At 38.4% G+C, this 24328-nt stretch overlaps 2 protein-coding genes across 9 annotated transcripts in view; one reads left to right on the plus strand and one right to left on the minus strand.

Annotated features, from left to right (window-relative positions):
* RHOBTB3 (Rho related BTB domain containing 3) overlaps positions 1 to 7731 on the minus strand; it is a 79435-nt gene extending 71704 nt beyond the window's left edge. Inside the window, exons 1-3 of one of the 3 annotated variants that reach the window (XM_081133349.1) lie at positions 7384 to 7730; positions 6985 to 7210; positions 1946 to 2132 (exon numbers count right to left, since the gene is read on the minus strand). In XM_081133349.1, the coding sequence (XP_080989475.1) occupies positions 1946 to 2132; positions 6985 to 7210; positions 7384 to 7385 (415 nt within the window). In that variant the 5' untranslated portion in view covers positions 7386 to 7730. Of the gene's footprint in view, positions 1 to 1945; positions 2133 to 6984; positions 7211 to 7383 lie in introns of all 3 variants that reach the window. The other 2 variants (XM_081133351.1, XM_081133350.1) reach the window with 2 other exon arrangements.
* A 147-nt stretch (positions 7732 to 7878) lies between these two features.
* The window catches only part of SPATA9 (spermatogenesis associated 9), a gene marked incomplete at its 3' end in the record, with an annotated part of 46072 nt that continues 29622 nt past the window's right edge, over positions 7879 to 24328 (plus strand). Inside the window, exons 1-4 of one of the 6 annotated variants that reach the window (XM_081133355.1) lie at positions 7879 to 8106; positions 15489 to 15605; positions 18478 to 18624; positions 20487 to 20635. Of the gene's footprint in view, positions 8107 to 15488; positions 15606 to 18477; positions 18625 to 20486; positions 20636 to 24328 lie in introns of those variants that run through there. The other 5 variants (XM_081133354.1, XM_081133357.1, XM_081133356.1 and 2 more) reach the window with 5 other exon arrangements.

A 24328-nucleotide genomic window follows, 5' to 3' on the forward strand; every position in this document is an offset into this window, starting at 1 on the left:
TGAATGACGAACACAGCACAAACTACAATGCCCAGAAGCAATGTGGACAGTGTAGAAATGTTCTGGAAGAAAAACTGACGGTCATTTCCTTCTCTCTATAGAAAATATTAAAAAGTGTTTATCACGTGAAGAGGTGATCAAAGACAGTGCAGCCCCCAAAATATAAGAAAAGTTAAAGAACTGTCAAGCTGTTAAATAACAGAAACATTTTTAAAAACATTTGTGATATTTGATAGTTTTAGATTTATAATCTGTTGTGGTTTCTTTTCTCTTTCAATATAAATACTCACTTTTGTACATACATGTATCTGTGATTTTGTAGGGTTTTTTTTCCCTCACAAAGAACCTCTAAAATTGTGTAAGCTTCAGATGCTATAAAATCTGGAACTGTCTCTTTAGGAGATCAAAAAGAAGGCCACTATGACAGATAATTAAATGAGTAGGATCTGAAATCCAGTGAGGATGAAGGGGAAACAATGAGTTTGAGATTTATTTAAAATGTAAAATCCAAAGAGCTGTCAACTGGACATAGGAAATGGGAGAGAAAGCTGGATTGGATGATTCCAGTTTGGGTGAATGGACAGGTTTGGTATTATTCACCAACACAGGGAATTCAGTAGAGAGAAGATGTCCTTAGAGCTATGGTCATAAGAGAGACTGGAGCCAGAGAAACAGCTGGGTAATCATCAGTGTCTATACAGGGCAAGCTAGGGCAAGAGATGAGAAGGTTCACGGTCAGAGTAAAGAGCAAGAAGGGGTGGAGTCAAAGGATGGAACTCTGGCAACACCCAGAGGATGTGTTGGTGTATCTTTGTAAGGCAGGGAGTTGAGGGGATCAGTAAAGACAGAATTAGAACAATTATGAAAGTACAAATAATGTTATTAACAGAAGGAAGAGGTGTGTTTGATTAGTTTCAAAGAGCGAATTATTATTGAAATGTATTAAATTTGACAATAAGCATATAACCTGGCAACCCTGAGTAAGAACAAACTTAGTGTAATTGTAAAAGTCAAAATCAGACTAGCGAACTGAAGAATGGATGGGAAGTCAGTAAGTGAACTCAGGAAGTGTGGATGACACTTTCAAGAATCATGGCCAGCAACAAATAGAAAGACAGGGAAATAGAGGGGATGTGAGGTCACAGAAAGGTCAAACCTACTTTATTTGTATCTACTAATGTTAAACATGTACCTACCCTATGACTCAACAGCCCTACCTCTAGTAAAAACCTAAGCATCATCAAAAGGAGCATGGATAAATAAATTACAGCATATTCACACAACGTAATAATATGCAGCCATAAAAAGGACAAATTACAGGTAAGCACAACATAGATGAATCTCAAACGTACTATGTTAATGGAAATTAGTCAGACACCAAACATTACATACTGTATAATTCCATTTGTATGAAGTTCAATCTATGTTTTTAGAAATCAGAATAGCAGTTACCTCTTGGGAGGGGCATTGTTAATTGGGAAGAGGCACAAGAGAGCCTTCCTAAGTCCTGCAAATGTTCTCTATCTCAATCAGCGCGATGGTCGCATGGAAGTACACATACGTAAAAATGCAGTAAGCTGCATTCAAAGATTAGTGAACTTTATGTCCTTCACTTTGCTATACCTCAATAAAAATAAAGAAATGAATAAAACTAAAAATTTAAAGACAGCTTTAATGAGCAAATACCGCTAAGAAACATAAAATATCAACAAATCAAAGTGAATTCTGAGTTGGCCCTGAGATATCTGACCCATCATAATCACAGCAGAAGTTTTCAACAGTTTCCTTTGATATGCTCATGATCATGTCTAACGATGAAGAGGTAACAGCTGACATTTAGGGTTTTATTTTTTAAAAACTGTATTAATCATTAATAAACTTGGCTCTATTTAAAATTAATATGGTGCCTGCACTCTCACTATGAGAGAGAAAATTAAATACTTACCATTTTGTCTGGTACCAACAGCAGCAATGATTACTGGAACTGAATTTAATGCTCTTTTTATCACCGGAATATAATTATCCTTCACTTCGTGGAATGAAAACTTGTCATTTACATTGTATTTGATCACAATGATGTCGGCGCCCCCAATTAGATTTCGAGAGGTGTACCAGTCACTGTCAAAAATGTCCTAAACCAAAATGCAAACAGTAATCTTTAGTCTGTCTTCAAATAAATCATAAAATAAACTGTAACATGGCAGGGTTTTTTTTGCTATATTTTAACTTCTGAAATTCATTAAAAATTTTATTTTACAAAAGTAACTATATAATTTTTAAAATGCTTGAAGTCTACCAGCTCTTTATTTATTCATTTAGCCTAGACAACTAAGTAGGGATAGACAATATAGAGCATTTCTGAGAATCTACGGAAATAAGCAACCTCTTTCGATATTTGTATTTAAAAATAAGTACTTTGTTTTAAAATTATGCCTTATTTTTATCACCTAATAATTTAAAAAATATAACGCTATACGTTAGATGCAGAAGCATCAGTATGACTAAGGAAGCTTCAAAGGACTTTCCGTGACCCAGTTAGACACTGCAGAATTAGTCAGTGTTTTGAATTGTAATGCACTGTAAATTCTGTGGAGTTCCATATATTTTAGCCATATTTTCAAAATTCATATAAACTTTTCAACTTCATGTATTCTTTGGACAGCACCACATACATATAGTGTGTATATGCATAAGTATGGTTGGGGGGGGTGCCCCCACAAAAAGGTACTGTGTATCATAAGGTCCTAATATGGTAAGAAATATATTTGCAATTCATGTATTGTGTTCATATAAATTAAAAATTTAGGTCCTAGAGGGGTAGTTGGTTGGAGCGATATCCCATGCACCAAAAGGTTGCAGGTTTGATTACCAGTAGGGCCATATGTCTAGGTTGTAGGTTGATCCCCACTTGGGGCATGAAGGGAGGCAACCAATCGATGTTTCTCCCCCCCCTTCCACTCTCTCTAAGTATCAGTGAAAACATATTCTTGAGTGAGGATTAAAAAAATTAGAGTAAATTTTCCTAGTTTTGAAATCTTTACTTTTGGACTACAGCTAATAATATTTATATTTAGAATAGGGGGCAAAAATAATTCATTATGGACCCTAGTCTTAAAATTTCATGCTTTAATATTTTAAAAATATTTCTTCAAGGTTTTTGTGTAAATAGTGGTATAAAGAAAATATCTTTGTGTCTTAATACCACTGCTAAATATGCATAAATAGCTTTCTTCTCATATTCTAGTTAACTATTAATCATTATTTGTCCTTTCACATGGCCCATTGTATGTATTCATAGGATGTAATAAAGCTAGATTAGGAAAATAGATATGCAGCAAATCTGGCTGAATGCCTGTTTTTTGTGTGAATAAAGATTATTCACACACACACACACACACACACACACACACGCATGCACATGGAAAGAAAACAGGCAGCTAGATGTGGCTAACAGGTCCAAAAACTGTTGGACTATTAAAGTTTTCACTTTGACATACGAGTTTACAAGGTTAATAGTGTTTGACTCAATCCATCAAGAACTGTGTCCATGTGTCAGAGATTTTATCCTATGATGAAAAATTTTGGAGAAGTGTTACACAGCAGTGCCCTTTGGCAGACAGCTTCTCACCAGCACCTCCCCAGGCCCAGCAAAGCCTGTGTCAATTCCCTGTACCCTCCCAACCCACTCATTTCCTATAAGTACACTCAGAATAACAAGAATTAATAAATTTTTAGATATGCATACCCTACTGAAAGTAGGATGAATACAGCATTTTTCAAGGCAGATTAAAACAAACAAACAAAACCGAAGGCAAACTATAGGAATATAAAGTGCAAAGTTTTGCACTTAGTAGAGGGTGTAAGAGGGGAGAGAAGTGAAGTGGTACACAGATCAAGAAACTGAAAGCTTCCCAGCAGAGCTCTGTGCTAATTTCCAAATCCCAAACCACAAAACCCATTCAGTTCCAACTGTATCTGTTATAGTATTCAAGCTCAAAGCATACAATTATAAGAGGATATATAAGTACGACAATGAAAAAGGATGTCAGAAGAATGGTACACAAAAACTAAACATAAGTGGAACCAATATTAAGCATTTAACTCTGAGAGAAAAAAATCAAAAGTAATTGCTTTTTGTGTTCCAAATAGTTGAAAATTCCAGAATTACTGGAGAGCTGTAAGGTGGGTGGTGGGTGGGTGGGTAGAGAAATATTTAAGGGAAAATGTCATGAGAAAATGGGCTTTGACATCATTAACACTATGGTACTGGGAATATAAAGACATACAATTTTATTTTTAATACAAATCAGAGTTTCAAATGCACGAGAAAACTGCAAGCATTACTTCACTGCTTCTTGTGGAGTTATTTTTGTTAAACAGGAAAAGATCTAGAAATAAAATAACATAACTACAACAAAAAAGGGGTGGGTTTGAGAGGGACATACTAAATAATGAGCTACATAAAATGAATTTGAAGCACATTTATTTTTAAAAGGCCAAGTTTATATGGAAAGGATCCAGAAAGAGACTATAGATGTAGAGAAGAAAACTAGAAAAGAGAAGCAGAGCTATCTCATTCCAGCTCCAAGGACAAACACTACACTTCTTCTCAAACTACGTCAAAGAGAAAATGCTCCACTGGTTTCTAGAAATATGGAGGAAATAAAAATTTCCCACCCCTTGTAAATCAGTTCCAGGATTTCCTCTAGGAGGTTATGTAACACAAGGCTTGGAGCCACACTTGGAGAATAAAACTCATCTTTTTAAAACTAATATGAAATTTTACAGCAAAACAACAATTTTATTCTACTTGATTGTAGGGCTGCAAACACAATACTAACTAAGTACTAACATTTCTGCTTCGATGTACTGTATTTGTTTAAATCTTGAATGATGTGAGGGAAACTACTTTGGCTTAGCATAAGTGATACATGACTATACTAAAGTTGCAATCTCTATGATTATAGGTACTTATGAGTGAGTACCTACTGCATGCCAGCTTCTATACTAAGATCTTTACCTGTACTATCTCATTTACTCTTCAGCACAGCTCTAGGAGGCAGGGATTATTATATTTACTTAATATACAGGCAAAGTAAGGTGGAGAGAGAAGTGACCTAGCAAGGCACACAGCCACTAAGTAGCAATGTGAGGATCTGAAATCAGGTCTGTTTGATATCAAAACCTGTGCTCTATCTGCTCTGCTATATTTAATATTCTGATTCAGTACATGTCAAATATCCAGCTGATGAATACAATCAACTTTAATATCTCTGATGTGCTTTTATTTAATACCAAGAGAAGAAAAGTGCCATATAAAGAATAACCCTATAAATGTATTTTACTATGTCTGCAGACCATTGTAGCCAAGAAAATTATACCTGGTTACAAACTCAATGCCTTGAAAAGGGCCAGAGTCTAAGTAAACAATAGGTGATTTTTATGATAAAACGGAACAATCAGTAAATGGCAAAAATCCAGACTACTGGGGCTTATTCTAATCCATTTGGCAGATTTCACTTATTAAAATTCATGGGATCACAAGTATTGCTGTTTGCTAAATTAACAATATGAATAGGAAAGAGTTAACAGCTTAAAGAAAAAATGTAAAAGGTAATCCTAATATCCTAATTCAGCTTATTTTATATTCCCAACATTTATTTCCTCTACTCACTCAATGGTTGATCAAGTTCAAGTTTGTGTAGAACCGATGTTTCAGACTGCAAGGTGTTTCACAATGGAATGACACAAGTTAAAAGAAGTGTTTCATTTGCTTGCATAGACTCCAGACAATAAATTCTCTATCAATGCTTCTTATCATCAGCATCATTACTGTCATAACTAGGAGTTTAATAGCATCACTATTATTGAAAAAGCCTGTTTGTTTTTTAAATTTATGGTTAGCCTATTAATATAAGTTTCCTTTAACCACAAGTTTATTTGGACAAGTGATATTTTCTTTCCACAATATAGAAATCTGCATAAGAATTTTTTCTACGTACATTCTATACATATCCTTAAAAAGGTATATTATAGCCCCTAATTCAGTTTTTTTAAATTGCTGCTTAAATGTAAAAATATCACACGATAACTTGTATTTTCTTTTTCAGACTTTCTTTTGTTATGAAATATAACCTTCAGTAGCAATATAACTCCAATACCAGTAAAGAATCAGACATTTTCAAATAAGATTAAATGAAAACATTAAAAAATATGATGTTTCTGTGTGCTGAAAACATTTATATGTGTTAGGGAATAGATTCCTTTCTCCTTTTATCAAACAGTCAAGAATCAGATTAGAATTTACCAACTTCATTACAATTTCTGTCAATTACTGCAAAATTTAAAGCTTTCAGAAAATTCCAAGCAGTATTAGTAATATCATTTCTGATTTATAAATCACTAAAAACAAATGCTTAATTTATCGATAGTATCTGCATTATTAAAATTAAAAATACTAATTAAATTTTGTCAAAGGTAGGTAGTAATATAAATGAGCTCTTTAAAGTTAATTCGCAGTCCCTGTGTTTCCCTCGCCTTTCCAGGGTCCTATTTCTGAACTGCCCCGGGGAAATGTATTTTAGCCGGTGTTGAGCTTTTAGAGGGCTTTATTTTTAGAACGCTAATATACACTATCACTCACAGGGCAGGCATGAAAACATTGCTCTCTGCTGGTGAAACTTAGTGACCCCGTCCCTTGTGGTTGGCACATTCAACTGTCAGCGTCTACCACGGGACAAGCCCCAGCCGTGAGGTGTAAGCGCTCCGCTTTCCCGCCGGGGCGTTTTCTGCCGTCTAAGAGCGCGCTGTGGGCTGCTCCCTGCCCGATGAAACAAAGAACCAAAGATTGTCCCCGAAATGTTCGAAAACTCTACCCGGTGTCCCGGTCACCACACATTCATGAAAAGGGGGACGGAGGGAGGAGGGGGAAAAATGAAAGAAAAGCTGTGCCAGCCTGGTCAGGGAGCAGCCGCCGCGCCTTACCCACACCGGACAGTCGTGGACCACCAGCTTGACGTTCCCGAACGCGCTGGCCTGATACTCGGTGAACACGGGGCGCGCGACCGTGCCGGTCGCGTTCAGCAGCAAGCTGCTTTCGTCCCCGGACACCAGCGGGCTTCTCCCCAGGTAGGTGCGGATGAGCCCCGACGGCCGATTGTCCTGGTGAAAGGAGTCCCCCTCGTTCCCCAGCGCCACGATATGAATGGACCTACAGAACAGAGAGGGGCCAGGGGAGAGGGCGCGTGGTCAGCGCGGGGAGCACTTCAGCCCGAACAGGAAGTGCGGGGCCCGCGAGCCGAGAGGACGGGCACCAGCCCCTCGCCCCGGGCGCAGCACGCGCGCGGGGGTCGAGACAATAGCAGGACCGCGGCGCGCACGTACATGATCTCCAATCCAAGGGCAGGGCGGCGACGCGGAGAAATGCGGCTCCCCACGCCCGAGAGGCCGCTGCGCGACGTATTCACCCGCGATCAGCTCATCCCCCGCCGCGACCCCCTCGCGTGCTTTCACCGCGGCGCGGGCGGGCGACGCAGAGCGGGCCCCCGCCAGGCAGCGAGCACCGGGGCGGGGGGCGCGCGAGTCCGGCCGAGCGCGGGGCCAGCCAGTCAGGAAGTGCGGGGGAACATCCTGGGCGGCCGCGCCGCTCCCCGCCTCCGGGCCGCCGGCGCCGCCGCCGGGAGTCGCCGCGAGCCCGGGCGCTGCAGCCCCTTGCCGCCGCGCTCCCTCGGCCGCCCGGACAGCTGTCGCCTTCTGCTGCTGCCGCCGCCGCTGCTGCTCCTCCTCCTGGCCGGAGGGGGGTTAGGAGAAAAGCTGGGCCTCCGCCCCCTCGGCGGGGCGGGCGCAGCACGTGCCGGCCTCGGGGGTCGGGCGGCCGCGGGGGACGCGCTCCCGGCGGAGGCCCCGGAGCCCCGCTGGAGGCGGATGCGAAGGAGCGGCCCGCGCGGGGCGCCGCGGACGGTAAATGACTAAATCCAACGCCGGCTGCCGAGAGCGGCCGCCCGCCAGCCGGCCTGCAGCAAGTTTGTTCAACTCGACCGGCTGTAACCAGAGCCAGGGGCGGGGGTGGGGCGTGAGGCCCGGCTCCCCAAAGACTGGAAGAAAGAGGTTAGTGAAGCTAGGGATTCGAGCCCGCTGGCCTCTCCTGCAGCCCGGCTCCCCCCTTCCTGGCCTTGACCGGAGGAGTTTTACCGCGGCTGCAGCTTTGTCGTTTGTCAACATGCACTACAGCTGTTTTCTAAAACCACGCTTGTGAAGGGGGAAAAAGGCAACATTCATGCTGGTGCAGAAAGGGCCCTTTGTTCACACACCAATTCGCTAATATCGCTCCGGGGGGATTATTTACCATTTCAAGCTATGTTTGGCATATTTTACCAAAAACGGCAGGATTTTAAGTGCTGGGGTTCTTACCGCGAAGGTTTTAAACAAGTTAGGTATGAAGTGTGTAACGCGTTTACAAGCTAAATGCTAGTTTACTGTGAAGATGATTTTCAATATACATTGTGGCTACATATTTCATGATAGCCCCCCAGAACAGCTGCAAAAATAACGTCCATGCTAATGCAAGGATACTTTAGATTCCTTCATGATAACTCACTGAAGTAAAGGTTATGAATGTCTCCAAAGGGCCTCCAACTACCTCAGTGCAAATGACACTGGAATCCACTAATCCCAGAAAGGGCCAGAGGTTACTCTGGGTTCAGTTTCTCCATAAACGTGAACATTCTTACAAGTGCTCTGTGTTGAAAGAGTTCTTGTTTATCCCTTTATTCATTTATTTTGCCCTACTTTAAAATGTTGCTACTGCTTTTCCCAACAGCTATTTTGAGGGTATGAAACAGGAGGCACTGAGTAGGGCAGTGAAAAGACTAGGGTAAGAAGCCCTTGGAATTCGAACAGCTTTTTTTATTATGGGCCCTTGTTGCACAGATGAAAAGAGTGTATTAGTTTCTCATGCTCAGATAGGGTATGATAGGAGGCATTCTTTCTGTAGTCACTGATTTTTAAAAAAAATCTAATTTCCCTTTGCACTCAATATAATTCCTCTTTTAGTTTCCAGAACCTAAGCTATCCTGAAATATTTGAGTACAGGATCACCTTTTCACGAGCCAATAGAAAATATATTTTCTCATAGTTCTCTCCAGTGACCACAGATCAAAATCAAAGACATATGATGGATGCATGGGTAAATAAAGTATGGCATATATGTACAATGACAAATTGTTCAGCCTCAGAAAAGGAGAAGGAAATCCTGTCATATGTTATGACAAGAATGAATCTTTGGGGCATTTTACTAAGTGAAATTAGCCAATCACAAAAAACCCAAATACTGCATTTCCCCACTTAGGTAGCTAAGTCAAACTGTTAGAAACAGAAAGTAGAATGGTGGTTCCTAAGGGCTCCAGGGAGGGGGAAGTGGGGAGTTGTTCAACGAGTATAGTTTCAGTTTTTCAAGATGAAAAAGTTATAGAGATCTGTCACAAACAAGGGGCATATAGTTAACGCTACTGTAATACACAGTTAAAGAATGGTGAAGATGGTAACTTTTGTTATGTGTTTTTACCACAGTACCAAAAAGAGGGAGAGAGACACTGGGAAGTGGCAGGAAGGGAGACAGGATGCATTTTCCCCTCAGTTATTATGTGAGCCAGACCTGTGCTGAGTAGGCATGGGAGATACTAAGATACGTAAGACTCAGTCCTTACCCTTGAGAAGCTAAGTCTACTACTCATGGTCACTGTGCTGTGAATATTAATGAACCTGATCCTTTTGAAAACATGCTGGTTCCTTAAATAATTATAATACAAGCTAATGAATTTAGTAATAGAGGTCAGTACAAACTGCAAGAGTAAAGTCCAGTGAATATTAAGTAGAGGCATGTGCCTTCTGTGTCATTAGAGCAAGTTCATAGGGAAAGTAAACATTGTCTTAGGTCTTAAAAGATGAAGAGCAGTGTGCTAGCTTTGAAGGAGAGGAGGCTGGAAGGGAAGGAGTACTGGAAAGAATGGACAGATGTCATATGCAAATCACATGCAAAGTTGTAAAGACGTGGAAGATCATGGCTTGTTCTGGGAAGAAGAGCTGACATTAGTGCTGGCAAGCAAGTTCCTTTATTACAGCAGGTTGAAAAGAGAGTGGTAGAGACTTCCCAAGAGATTTTCAAAGGCTGGCCTGGTGATATTCAAGTTATAGATTGGGAACCCCTAGACCAGCCTCTGTATATATGACAAAGCCTGGCTAGATGCTGACCAAAACCTGTTTTTTTTTCTTCCAGGACCTATAGCTAAACCATATTTACCAAAGATTTTGCATGTGGGTAGGGCCATATGAGATTAGTTCTCATCAGTGGAACATAATACCTGCTGAGCAGTTAAGAGAAGATATGCCTTCTCCACTCTCTTTTATCTTTCCATCTACCAACGGGATGAAACCAGGTCAACCTTGACACCATGTGTTTGAATTAGTTGGTGCACAGAGTGGAAGAAACTTGGGTCCCTAAATGACTGGGTACAGCAAAGCCTCCTCATAGCATGCATTGTAACGTGATGTGAATGAGAGATCTTTATTGAGTTAAGCCAGACATTTTGAGGTCATTTATTACAGCAGTTAGTGTTACTTATCTTGATTAATACAATATCACAGACTGTCCATTTCCTGATATCTTAATGATTTTTTTCATAAGACATTTTTATAATTATTTCCCCCTTATTTACAATTTTTATTTGTTTTATATATTTGTAGTTTCTTTCATACATAGCATTATTATTATGATTTTTAACCAGGGTGTAACAAATTGAATTATCATGTTCTTTAAACTCAAGGTCACTGGGGAACACAGAAGGAAGGGCTGGAAAACATGTTTTCCTATTTTCTTAGCTGAAATGCTGCCATTTCATATTCATTTTGATAAATATTCTTATCCTCAGGTAAAATGTAGCCACATATGAAAGTAAGGTACGTGGGAGGTAACTCAGTGAGCTATGATTGGTCCCCAGATCATGAATATTAATATGCTAGCCTTTAACAAACATGCTGGTTCCTTAACGCCTAAAGAGGAAGCAAGTGTTAGTAAGGGCAGGTCTGAGGAACTAGGCCTAGCATAAGAGTTTTCCTACTGTGTTTCAAGGAAACTAGGTTTCCACAGAGGAATCGTCAAGGGGACCCGAAGAGGTAGGGGAGAAAAATGCTTAGAGAGGTCAGAGCCTCTACTCCTCCCATCTCAAAGTAATCACAGCAGTCTTACTGACATCTTTTTTTAAATTTTTATATTAGAGTTTCATGTTCATTTTCTTTAAAAAGAGAGCTTTCTAATGTTAAAAACTAACAAAATTTTAAGACTACTTATGTAGAGCAAAGGCCTCCAAAATGGGGTACAGGAGATGACCCCTGAAATTCCAGAATTAGGTATTTGAACTTATATTTACAAGCATATGTATTTTTTTTAACCAATAAGAGGGAAAGAAATTAAGCTTTACTAATGTTTAATATGAGGATTGGCACTGGCACCCCCACTTGGTCTGTAAGTAGGCAAGCACCCGGTGTTCTTGGGAGTGGGTGGGAGGACAGCACAGGGTGGAGGAGGAGAGGCCTCTCTCCTTTGTTTACTTTCAACATATTGCCACATGTTGCAGTTTTTGTATCTAAGTGGATTTATGGATGATATTTTAAGTAAACTAACTGTTACAGCATGGACCAATGGAGATAGTATTATTAATGCAATAATGGGTAAACACAATTGACTAAGCTGACATTTCTGACATCCTTTGGGAGCCACATTAGAAGGTAAAAAACTAATGACTAATCAGATCTGACAATAGGTTGGCCATAATAATTGAAATTATAAAGAACACTGGTTTAAGTATGAATTTGCATCTACTTTTGCTAACATCGACTTCACTCTAAGTGTGTATTATAGTTAACAGATATATAACATTCTGAACCTATCACAATTAGCTATTTAAAAACTAGGCATCAAAACATAAAGATAAAACTCAGCAATAGCCCTAGCCAGTTTGGCTCAGTGGTTAAAGCATCAGCCAGCGGACTGAAGGGTCCCGGGTTCGATTCCTGCCAAGGGCATGTTCCTCAGTTGCAGGCTCGATCCCTGGATCCCTGACCCTGGCTGGGGCTCATGCAGAAGGCAGCCAATCAATGTGTCTCTCTCACATCGATATTTCTTTCTCTCTCCTTTCCACTGTCTCTGAAAAGCAATGGAAAAAATATCCTCAGGGAAGATTAAAAAAACAAAAAAAAGCAACAATATTTACAGGGTATTAAAGTAAAGTACTATTCAAGCTGCTACTTTAAAGAAAACTCACCAATTATAAATGCTAAAAGACTCTTTTGAACTTTCTTTAAAAAAAGAAAGTCAAAAAGCAACATACAATTGGGAAAATAGTTTTCTTCTTACCAAGATAAAAATGGCTGAAATATACATGGAACACAAATGGAAAAAAATAACTGCATTCTTTTGACAGTGAATGCCTTGAAAATATGGATATAAAATATTGCTCAAGACCCAAAGACACAGGTATTGGAACAAGTTACGCAGTGCAGGAAGTTTATGATAAGGTTAAACCAAAAGCACAGATGTTTTTAACATATCTCACATTATGGTATTTAATAGATTCTTTTTCATTGTGGTATTTACTAGATTGTATTTTAATAACAAAATACATTTTAAAATGACAACTTTGGTGAGGCATTTAAGGAAAACAATAGAGAAGATACTCTTTCTCTATTACATCTTTCAATGACATTTAAAATAATAATTGACTCTTTAAAAATAAAAACTGTTGTATGCAAAACATGTGTGTGACCACTGATGGATTAGTTGTTTAAACTAAAAAAAAAAAAATTTTTTTTACATGAAGGAAGGGAGGCCAAGCTAAGGTTACAGTGAGAGCAACTACATTAAATTCAGTCTTGGTGTATCTCATAGGCAGTTACTTCAGCAAGAAAACTGGAGCCAGACACATACAAAAATATAGGATGTTAACAATGTGGTTAACTTTGTGAAAACAAAATTTGTATAGCAATTGTTTTAACATTTCCTCACTGTAAAATATCAAACACACAAAGAAAAGTGCATAATACCTATGCACATAAGTTAATAAGTAATTGCAAAATAAACATTTCTAAACATTCCCAGGTCAGGAAAATAGAGCATTGTCAGATGCACGCAAGGGTAGATGCGCGTGCACACCCCACCCACCCCACCCCCGGTTGCCCTTCCTCAGTAACAGTCCCCTTCTTTTTCTCAGAGATAATCACGAGCCTGACTTTTGTGATGATTTTTTATTTTTGCTTGTAGTCTTACTACCTATATGTGCATTCCAAAACTAATATTTTGGTTGTCCTCTTTGAACTTCGTATAAGAGCCATCACAGCATGTATACTCTTCTGTGTCTGGGTTCTTACGCTCATCATCATTTATAAGATTTGTCTACGTTGATGTAGCTGCGATTTGTTCCTTCTATTTCTTTTGTTGTTGAATAGCATTCAGTGCAACCATACATTTATCCATTTCATTGTAGATTGACAGGTGGGTTGTTTCTAGTTTTTGCCTGTTACAAACCAAGCTGCTAGGACTACTCTTGTTCTTTTACTTTTAATGTATATGTTTTTATTGATTTCAGAGAGAGAGGAAGGGAGAGATAGAAACATCAGTGATGATAGAGTCATTGATTGGCTGCCTCCTGCACACCCCCTACTGGGGATCGAGGCCACAACCCGGGCATGTGCCCTGACCGAGAATCAAACAGTGACCTCCTGGTTCATAGGTCGATGCTCAACCACTGAGCCACCCTGGCTGGGCAGGACTACTCTTGTTTTAAAATATAGTTTGTTGGTGGGTATGCTGTCACAATATGTCCTACTTTGGTAAATAATACCCAACTGATTTCAAAAGTGATTTTAATTATTACACTTCTAATAGCAGGGCACAAGAAATCTACCCATAATCCTTTATATTATTAAATATACTTACTATATGCCAGGTATTATATAAGTGCTTTACAAATATTGACTTATTTCTCATAATGACCCTATTGAATAGGCTCTATTACCGTCCTAATTTAGAGGAGAGAAAATTGAGGCATAAGGATGCTAAGTAACTTGCCCACTGCTACACAAGTAGTAAATAGAGGAGCTGGGACTCCAACTTAGACAATTCTATCCAGGATCTGTGTCCTTACCCACTATGCTATGTTGATATTTGATAATATTTCCTTTCTTATATAATTTTTGTGAATGAAAGTAATGCATGTAGCCTATAAAAAGTCTTATATCTTATAGGATATTTTTTAAACCAACCTAAACATTTTCCAAATAAAATTGCTATGGACTTTGAAGCTCTTTGTTAAAAATATAAAAATGTACATCTTTAATTAGTTTGCTGAAGCAAATGAGTAACAGTAGGCAAGATGGAAATGTATTCATCAGATTTCAACCAAAATCTTTGCATAATGAGTGATGGGACTGAAAAATAAGTATCATGATTTAGTAACCCAGCTAATGAAACAGTTCTTCCACTTAAATCCACATATCTTTGTGAGCTCTTCTCAGAGAGCCTTTTGATAAACTGAACATAAAGGCAGACATCTGCATTGCTGTATAACAGAATGTTAGCCCAAGATTTTAAAATTAATGAGAAATATTCAATTATTGTTCTCCTTAAAAGCTTTATTAACAGTAACATTTTAGAGAAATATGTATTTTGTTTTCTTTATACATTTTTAAAATGTTCAAAACTATGATTTATTTCATTTTTATCTCATCTATTGAAAAATGTTTATTTCAGTATATTTTGTTGTAATCATAATATGTTGACAGTGATATATGCAAGTAATTTATAAAGATATTGGGGGGTGTACTCAAAATTCTTTCTGATAGGGTGCTCAGTCAAAAAAGTTTGCATATTACTTTGTAAATTATATAAATGTCTAACTACTATGCTATATACCTGAAACTAATATAATATTGACTATTCACTGTAACTGAAAAAAAAGTTTCCAGACCTACTGATCTAGTGTCTAGGGCTGTGCTCTATAGAGCAAGCCTAGAAGGAGGGACACCATGGTGGAGTTCTGGGCCACCAGGAAGCAGAACAGGGAAACTGGCTGGCTGCTGGGGGCCAGGGAGGCTGTGAGAAAGGAAGTAGGAGGAGATAGGAGAAGGCAACAGAGATAAACTGCAGGTCTGCTTGCATAGAAATCGGATAGAAATCAGCCAAGTGAAAAATGTATTTGTATTGTATTAACTAATCTAATGAGTGACAAAGTTTGCAAATTTACACAAAAATCATAAAATTCAAGATTAGCTTTTTTTTTTTTTTTTAGAAGAGCTTGCACAAACTTCATATAGAGTAACCTAAGCCAAGTCGTGTACCAGGGTCAGTAACCATACAGTTAGTCATAAGAAAAACTGACTTTGCTCGTTTTATTAACTTATCCCAGAGAAATAACCAACACTTTTCTTCTAAATTGTAGATTCCTTCTAAAGTGCAAGGCTGCAGTATCTTCAGTTCTGTTTGGAGAAGCTTATAGTGGGAATCCAGAATGTTATTTATATGCAGAACACAACTACCCCAGGCTCTTTCAGAAAAGGTTAAAATGTTCATTTGTTTAGTTGAATTTATGTTATCCACCTGCCTCTATCATTGTGCCCAATCATGTTTTTAAAACAACTGTTCTGTTTTTCAGTGAAAATGTTACTTTAAAATACTACTATATATATGTGAACCAGGACTGCCTGTTTCTACCAGCATTTCTCAAAGGGCTGAACTTCAAAGAAATCTGGTTGCTTAGCCTTTCATATGCTTGCTGTGTTCTTTAGCCCTTGAAAAATGTATATACAACTATCTAATCAAGAACTATTGATTATATCATTTCTTTATACATAATATTTTGTGACGTTTTCCATTTGTAGGCCATACGGAAACATAGGGCCTTAGATGTGAATGCTTTGCCAATAGACCTTTTTGAAGAACTGAAATACACTGAAAAATAGATTTTTTGCAATATTACTATAATCTGGCTCTAGGTTTTTAAAAAATTTATCTTTATTGTTGAAAGTATTACAGATATCCCCCTTTTTAAAACTGTGCTGAAAATCATGCCATTCACAGTGGCCAGGTCCTCTGCAGCCTTCCCCGACCTCCTCTGTAAGCTAACTCAGTGTGTTCGTGCGTCTCTGCCATGGGCAGCCACTGGGCATTATCCCGCACAATGCTTCTGATCCTTATTTTTCTCAGCTTGCTTTTTACTTTACACTTCTGAGTCTATAATCCTGTTTGCAGTTTGAAACTCTATTTTACAGTGAACAGCAATTAAAATTTTCTTACAGATCTTTTTTTCTGAGGCAAGTCCAACTGATAGCATTAAATATGAAGTTGGCAGCTTGTTTTCTTGGTGACTAGTCCTGTAGGCGTTCTAACAACTCACCTAGCTGAGGCATTTAAATGTTTGGGCTTACCTGAAGGACATTGTTTTCCTTTTTTCTGGCTTCTCGCTTTCTCCAGAAATCCCCTTGGGCACATTCTTACTGACACTGAGCTCCGTGGTCCTCTTTAGAATTCATTCTATTTTTCCAATCTTAATCTGGGACTTGAGTATCATTTTTGACTGATATTCTCTCCTCTTACCTCTAAATGAAAACATCTGGACTTCCGTAATCATTGTCATCTCTTCAGCCACACGACCAGCTTCCTTTTGCACGCACTGTGGCAAGATCCAAATCCCTTCTCAGCCAGTAACTGCCGCGCTCCTACAGGGCTGATACAGTTTCTTCTATGAAGGGGATTGTTCCATGTGCTTCTCAGATGTTCTAGCGTTACAGACTCCTTCCAGTGTCAGGACAGGGTGGGACAAGGGCAATTCAATCCACGCTAAAAGGCATTCATGACTTTCTCAGTGAAGTGATAAGAAGGGGGCAAAGCAAAGACATTTCTGGACTAATCTCAGCTGCAAGCAGAGCTTCCTAAGTTTTCTTCTGAAATATCCCCCAGAAAAAAGGTACTTGAGCAACCCCCCAACATTTCATCCCCCTCCCACCCAGGGGACAGCATAAGTTGCCCACTGCAAGCCCAGGAGATATATTTTTTTTAAGTCTTCCCAAGTTTTGCCATTAAGCCACAGTATGATTTAGTTTAAATCCCTGTTGATTTAGTATAAGAATAAGAATTAAATTACTTGACAGCAGGTAAAAATCAAACGGTGGGCCTTATTTATACTGTGACCTTCCTTTCACATACCTTGGTTTACTACTGTGGAAATCTACAAAACTTAAAGAGAATTTATGAAGTTCTGATGGGCGAGAAAACTCTTTAGTGAAATCTGGCTAGAAATGGCACTTTGTAGAACTGGTTAGTTACAAACTGTCTTTTCACAGGTGAACAGAAACAAAAGAGTAATCAGTAATTGTTATTGGAATGTTTGCCAAATTGGAAAAGAATCCTGTTTTTACTGGTCATTATGTCTACCTCTTCAGAATCAGGAGAAGAGTCTATGATTTCTATGAACAAAAAGAATGAGACACTCAGAAATGTGCAACCCTGGCCTAACACAAGAAGCAAGGAAGTACAAGTAATACAAACATAATACGAACAAAACACAACAGACAAGCAGAATTTACGTTGCTTTTTTGTTTTGTTTTGCTACAAGCATGTTAGAACTCACTAGCTGTAACCTTAAAATGGAACAGTCTGTTTCTACATCGCTACCCATGAACAGTCACAAATTGTACACTATTAGTAACTCCTATGCTAGACTCAAGAATTAGCAGGCATTTTCAGCCAGTGTATTTTATTAACTCACTATGATGTCTAAGAAATTACTCAGTCCTCTTGCATTAACTATGATTACAACAATGTTTTGGTAACAATTCCATCGAGGTCTCAAAGATTTTTATTGCAGGAGGTCAAATTGATTTAAATACAGCCGCTGTTCTAAACAACTAAGCTAGAAATGTCAGGGAGAGGCCAGCTGGGCTGCTTAGGCTGGCCTCAGGGTGACATTGCCTCACTCAAGTCACATTTTCCAGGGCTCATTCCTTGGCTTTGCAAGTCCAGAAACTTTATTTTGTCAGGGTGCCCAGAGTTGATCTTACTCAGGGACAAAACTTTTGCTAAACCAATGCACCAGATGCCAGTGCATAAACTAGAATACTAATTTGCTCATTTATAATGAGAAAGGAACTATCAAAGGGCCTAGAAACATATGATATGTGGCCGACAACTTCTTTTCTCTGTAGGAAAGCCTACATAGGAAACCTGTTATTGTTTTTTCAGTTCAGCAAACACTTATTAAGCACCTAAGGTACAGGTCATTTTGATTCCAAAGGTGTTTTGCATATATAAACACTTTAATAAGAACTATGGGAACACTGAATTGTCATAGAGGTATTATTTTCCAAAGCAAACTACAGTAAGCCAATTTGTGCTCTGATCAACTTTCTAAAGTTTTCTCTTCTGATTGGCAGGTTCAGCCTTTTAGGAGAGACTAATACCTATCTGCCTGATGGAATCAGCCATGAAGACCACCCAAAAGTCACATTCAACACAAAGCCACCTTCAAAATATGGTTCTTAACCCAGAGCTTCAAAGGAATCTGATAACCTGATGAACAGGTGTGCAAACAATTGTGTATAATGAACATGCATTTTTTTACCACTAGATTCTCCTATCAGTGAGTGACCTGAAATCTTGGAGTCTCCCAGAGCCAACAGGGGCATCTAGGCTTCAGGATCATCCACTACTCAATACTAGGACACTTCTAGGGCAAATTCTTCTTTAAAACCTTATAGCGCGTTTAACTGAACACGTCCCACTTCCTGATATTCTTACTACAGGCCCAGCCCTAACTTCTCCTGGTCATCTAGGTTTGCCCCTGCTTTGCTTCCTGCCAGAACTTTCTACTTTACCTTCTGGAGCTCCATTCGGAGTGGAGGGTGAGAGCCAGACCATCACTCCACCCTCCCGAAGAAGTTCTGTCCTGAGATCCGAGAGCGACTGCACTCCCTCCTCTCCTGTTGCTGCCACTTAGCAACCTCCCACTGCCCTCCACCTCACCTCACCTCACCTCACCTCACCTCACCTCACCTCACCTCACCTCACCTCACCTCACCTCACCTCACCCCACCCCACCCCGTGTACACTGCGCACTTTTTCTCTCTGCCTCAGCATGTCCATGGTCCTACATGATGCCAAAGTGGCTCAAGCCTTCTCACAGTCCTCCGTCTCTGACATGGACGTCTCCTCCCTCATGTTTTCTGTCACAGAAAAAGGAAGCATCCAATAGGGAACTCCCCTCATTTCCTGCTGCTAAACCAACAAATTTATATGCAGACACATGCACGCTCTTCTTTTCCTTCAGCCACAGTGCGATAAATATTCCTAATCTTATCCCCTGGGCACCCCTCTGGCGGTGCTGTGTGCATCCCTTTTGACACTGGAGGGACTGCCCTCCATCTATTTTCCCTTTCTTCTCCTGTTGTCTTCAACTGAGCTCTTTACTGGTTTTTACTATCAGCATTTAAACGTGTCCAAGACTCTAGCTACTATTATTTCTTCCCCATCTGGCTGAAAGCAACTTTTTTTTTTTAAAGAAAATATCTTTTTAGTTGAGTTACTTAATTCTTTCACTTGTCAGGATATGTATGCTTGTCTGTAACAAAATTTCTTGTGTTTTAAACAGACTTTAAGTGCTACAGATATGCTCGTCTGAACATTTATATGACTTCTAGATTCAAATATACAAGTTCTTACTGTTCATCATTGTTTTTTCTTTAAAACTGTAAATTATGAAACATAAAAAAGTACAAAACCTAAATGTATAGTTTAATGAATAATTATATGACAAACACCCATTTAACCACCATTCTGATTAAGAAACTACCACCTACCAATGTGTCCCTTCTGGATCATTACCTTCTCACCCTTCTAGAGGAGACCACCATTCTGAATTTTATGGTAATAATTTCCCAGCTTTTCTCTGTGAGTTTATTTTTTTGCCCATCCAGGCCCACTCTTTTCCCTTCTCCACCCGGTTCTATATATTGGGAAGGTAGGCTGTATGAATTATATCAACAGGTTCCTTCTCCTTTCTGGCTTCTGGTAGCATTTAGTCAACAGGGAGACCAGAGGGAGCAAAATGAAACAGGATATTTCCCTCTCCTGGTGTCTCCCCTACAGAGTCTCTCCAAGGGCGAGCTGGGCTGGTTTTGTCACCAACTATATTCGTCAAGGTTAGCCAGAGAAACAGAACCACAGTGTTTTTCTGGGTAACCCTGATGAATATATAAATATGAGAGAGAGTACATTTTAAGGTTTGTGGTGAAGCAACAGCTTTGAGTGACCCAATGACTTGGGGCTGGAATCATCTGGAGGCATCTTCAATTCCACATGATGAATGATGCTTGCATTTGGGTGGGATTTCAGCTGGGGGACAACCAGATCACCCACGCATCCTCTCCCTGTGCTTTCCTCGCAGCGTAGAAGTCTTAGGGTAGCTGGACTTCCTGCATTATGGTTCGGGGGTACAGAAGGGAGTCACTGACGAAAGAAGAAGCGGCACCACCTTTTTGAATGTAGTCTTCGAATGCACCCAGCATCACTTGAGCTGCATTCTCTCTGTTTCAGGTGAGTGGCAAGCCTGCTCAGATTAAAGGAAAGAAGAAATAGACCTCGTTTCTTGGTGGGAGAAATGCCAAGGCCACACTGTAGAAGAGCATGTGGGATGGGAGATACTGTTACAGCATCTTTGGAAAAGGTGGTCTGGCATATATGTTCTTGGATAGAACAACTTAATATCACTGAATATCAATTCTTTGATCAGTTAATGTGTAAGTTTAATGTACAGAAAATCTCCACCCCCAACTTACATGTAATTCTTGCCCAGTATTTTAACTTTCTGTTTTTACTGTTAAACTTAATCCTTGTTATTATTTTAAAGGTCAATGTTTGGTCAGATTTATGCATATGTTAAATCTCTTTTATTAACTTTACTTATCATACATTCATCCTACCTTCAACTAAATTGTCATTCAAAAATAAAAATGAGTAGGCTCTAGCTTTGGTTGGTGCTTTGGTAAATTCTTCTGATTTTTGGCTGAAAAAAACCCAAAATACCTTTATTTTACTTTAATTCTTGAATGATAATTTAGCTGACTATAGAATTCCAAGATTAGTTAATGTTTGTTTTTGATGGTAAATATTTTTATTAAAAAATGCTTTTGTGTCAAAACACCATCAGGCTCAAAAGCAGTAGGATCAGAATGACAAGACCAAACCCTCTATTGCCCCAGTATATTAGACAAGTGACTTGATAAGGCACGTTCCTGCTAGCAAGGAGCTTATTGTCTCTTTAACTGTAAAGCAGAAATATTAAACAAAAATGAACAACATTCTTTATTATTATTGAGTGTAAAGATATACTTTACATACAAATTTTTATATTATGTATTTTATATTATATATATATCAAACAAAACAAGTATTGTTGAAAGTTTTGATGTTGAACTCAGAGTTTCTGCTCAGGTAAGCTTGAGAAAGGGAGACATTGCCCTCTTTTCTATTTGCTGAAAGAAATACTAGAATTTTAAAAATTATTTAAATGATTAAAGGAATAAGGAAGGAGGGAAAGACTTAATTTACCTTCCTGATGTAGGTAGAGGATCTGCCTGAGACCATCTGAGACTGGCGTGTTGAGCAGCTACTGTGGGAAGGAATTGAGTCCTCTCTTGATTCTGGAGACTTCATAGCCTAAAGGAATCTAGTGGGCCACGGAAGAATTCGTTACTAATCAGTCTGAAAGAGGGTCTGGGGAGTGGATTTTTTCCCATGGGAGGAGGTCAAATGGAGGTGCTTCAGGAATCTGTGAGCCCCCAAACATTATAGGAAATGTTTTGTCTTTCCTCCTTTTCCCCCTCTGTGCCTCCCTTATTTTCCTTACAGAAAGAGAAAAGTAAGGAGATTTCTGGAATATTAAAAAAAAAATCTGGGAAGGTTTCTGAGCAATAGAAACCTTAGATTATTTACATTTGAGTAGAAACCATGGACAAACACTAGAATTATAGTGCTCTTGAAATAGGTTTCCACTAAGTCTTGTGTTGTTTCAGATTTCAGTTAATGTTTGTGTGTTTATTGACAGTTATTAACTATAAAAAATTATTTAAAATGAAAAGGCTTCTTATACTGTGGTAAAAAATTGGATGACTATTAGGTTACAGTGAAATTCAATCTAGTCTGTCGTCATTCAAACAAATGTATAGTGTTGAGTTTAAAGCAGGCTCTCCATAAACAATTAATTTTCTTTTTACAAAATTGTATTAGGAAAACGTACTTCATAAACATTATTACCAGCTGACCTTTATTTGACTTTTAAAGAAAATGTTAATCATTAGCTCTGTACATAATTGTAAAACTGAAAAATTTGAGAATAAGAGAACATTTTATTGTGACTAAACTATTAATATATTTTTAAAATATATTAATATTTTAAGTGCTACTAGCATGGAATTATTGTATTTCATGAATGAGATATTTAATAATACATATTTATATGGACTGTATTATGGGAGCTGGTTTTATCTCTGTACTGCATTCTTTGACTAATTAATGAATGGATACCCATATTTTATTTAAAAGTATTTCTTATATATTAACAACATAATTCTATGCATATGAGTCTAAACAATATACTTTTTAAAATTAAGTGAGCCCGGCCGGGCGTGGTTCAGCGGTTGAGTGTCGACCTGGGATCCAGGCGATCGGGGTTCGATTCCTGGTCAGGGCACATGCTCGTGTTGTGGGCTGCAGCCAATCAATGACTCTCTCATCACTGATGTTTCTATCTCCCTCTCTCCCTCTCCTTTCCTTTCTCTGAAATCAATAAAGATATATTTAAAAAATAAATTAATTAATTAAATTAAATTAAATTAAGTGAAAAACTTATCTCCTATCAACTGTTCCATATTAGCCTGTTTCTGTTTTGAATCCCCAAAGCTACTTGTTATCTCTTTAGACTGGCAGCTGTGACAGCCATGCATCTGTCACATGTTCCAAGATAGTCTAGTACCCAGGACAAATAGATAGAACAGATTATTAGCCACAAAAACAGAAACCCAAAAAGGAGTCAGCCAGAGATTTATTTCTCCACTAAAAAAAGTTATATATTTCATAATGTGCAAGCATGAAAACTATTGCATTCAAGTGTTGCAAATAAAAAAATTTTTTTTAGAGAATATTGAAAGCTATTGCCAGATTAAAACCATCAGATCTCTGCCAAACTCTTTCACTTACACCAAAATAAGTTTAATGAGACTGTGTATTTCTGCATGTCTTTCTGTGTGTTTGTGTGTCTACTGTGTGGAAGATGTCTTTTGTCCGTGTATTTGTGTCTCTGTGTGCATATCTTGTCTATCAGTGATTGTGTATCTGTTGTGTCTTGGGGGCAAGATCCAGGAAGTGGGAATATAGTGGTATAAAGAAAGGATTAAATTCACTTCTATGGAATACATCTTCCATTGGGTAAGAAAAAAGAAGGGCATTTTTATTACAAACCCCCAACCTCATGGACAATAGGTGAAATAACAGAATAGTTTAATGTCTATACATTTAAAATCTTTAAAATAAAACTTTATTTTAATAGAAATGCATGTTCATTATTTTATGTTTCAAATAAACAAATCTGACTGCCCATTGATAACCACTTGAAAATATCCTTCAAGATATTTGTGTGTGTGTGTGTGTGTGTGTATATATGCATGTTTTTGCAAAATGGAATTATCCTAAAAAAACATTTTTTAGCAATATGGAATGAAATCAATAAACACTCATTCATTTTATCCCTAACACAGCATAGTTCAGGGTATGTGGAAGGCATTCAGAAAATATTTGTTAAATGTAGGAATCCTTTGTTTTGTCTGTCTTCTCCCTTTGGCATGTTTATATGTTATGAGTGTCATAGGAAGTGAAGATTTTGGCCCTTTGTTATATATGTTACAAATGATCTTTTCCCCTATTTATATTTAATTTTAATTTTCCTCTTCCAAAAGAATAGAAATAATATTTGAACACATAGTTTAATTGAATAAAAAAATATCACCTGATTTAATGCAAATGGTACTTTATTGTGACTTTTAAAGAAATAAATGCAATATATAGGAGCAAAGTGCCTCAGTAGATGTCCTACTCTATTGAAACATATAGGAATTATATATAGATACATAGAATATGCCAAAGTGCAGTGAATTTTTGAGTGAGACAGACTTGGTTCTCATCTCACTTCTGCCCCCCAGCAGCTGTGTGGTAGCTGTACATCACTTAATGCCT

Source organism: Miniopterus schreibersii, assembly GCF_964146895.1.
Source record: "Miniopterus schreibersii genome assembly, chromosome: 3".
Lineage (NCBI taxonomy): Eukaryota > Metazoa > Chordata > Mammalia > Chiroptera > Miniopteridae > Miniopterus > Miniopterus schreibersii.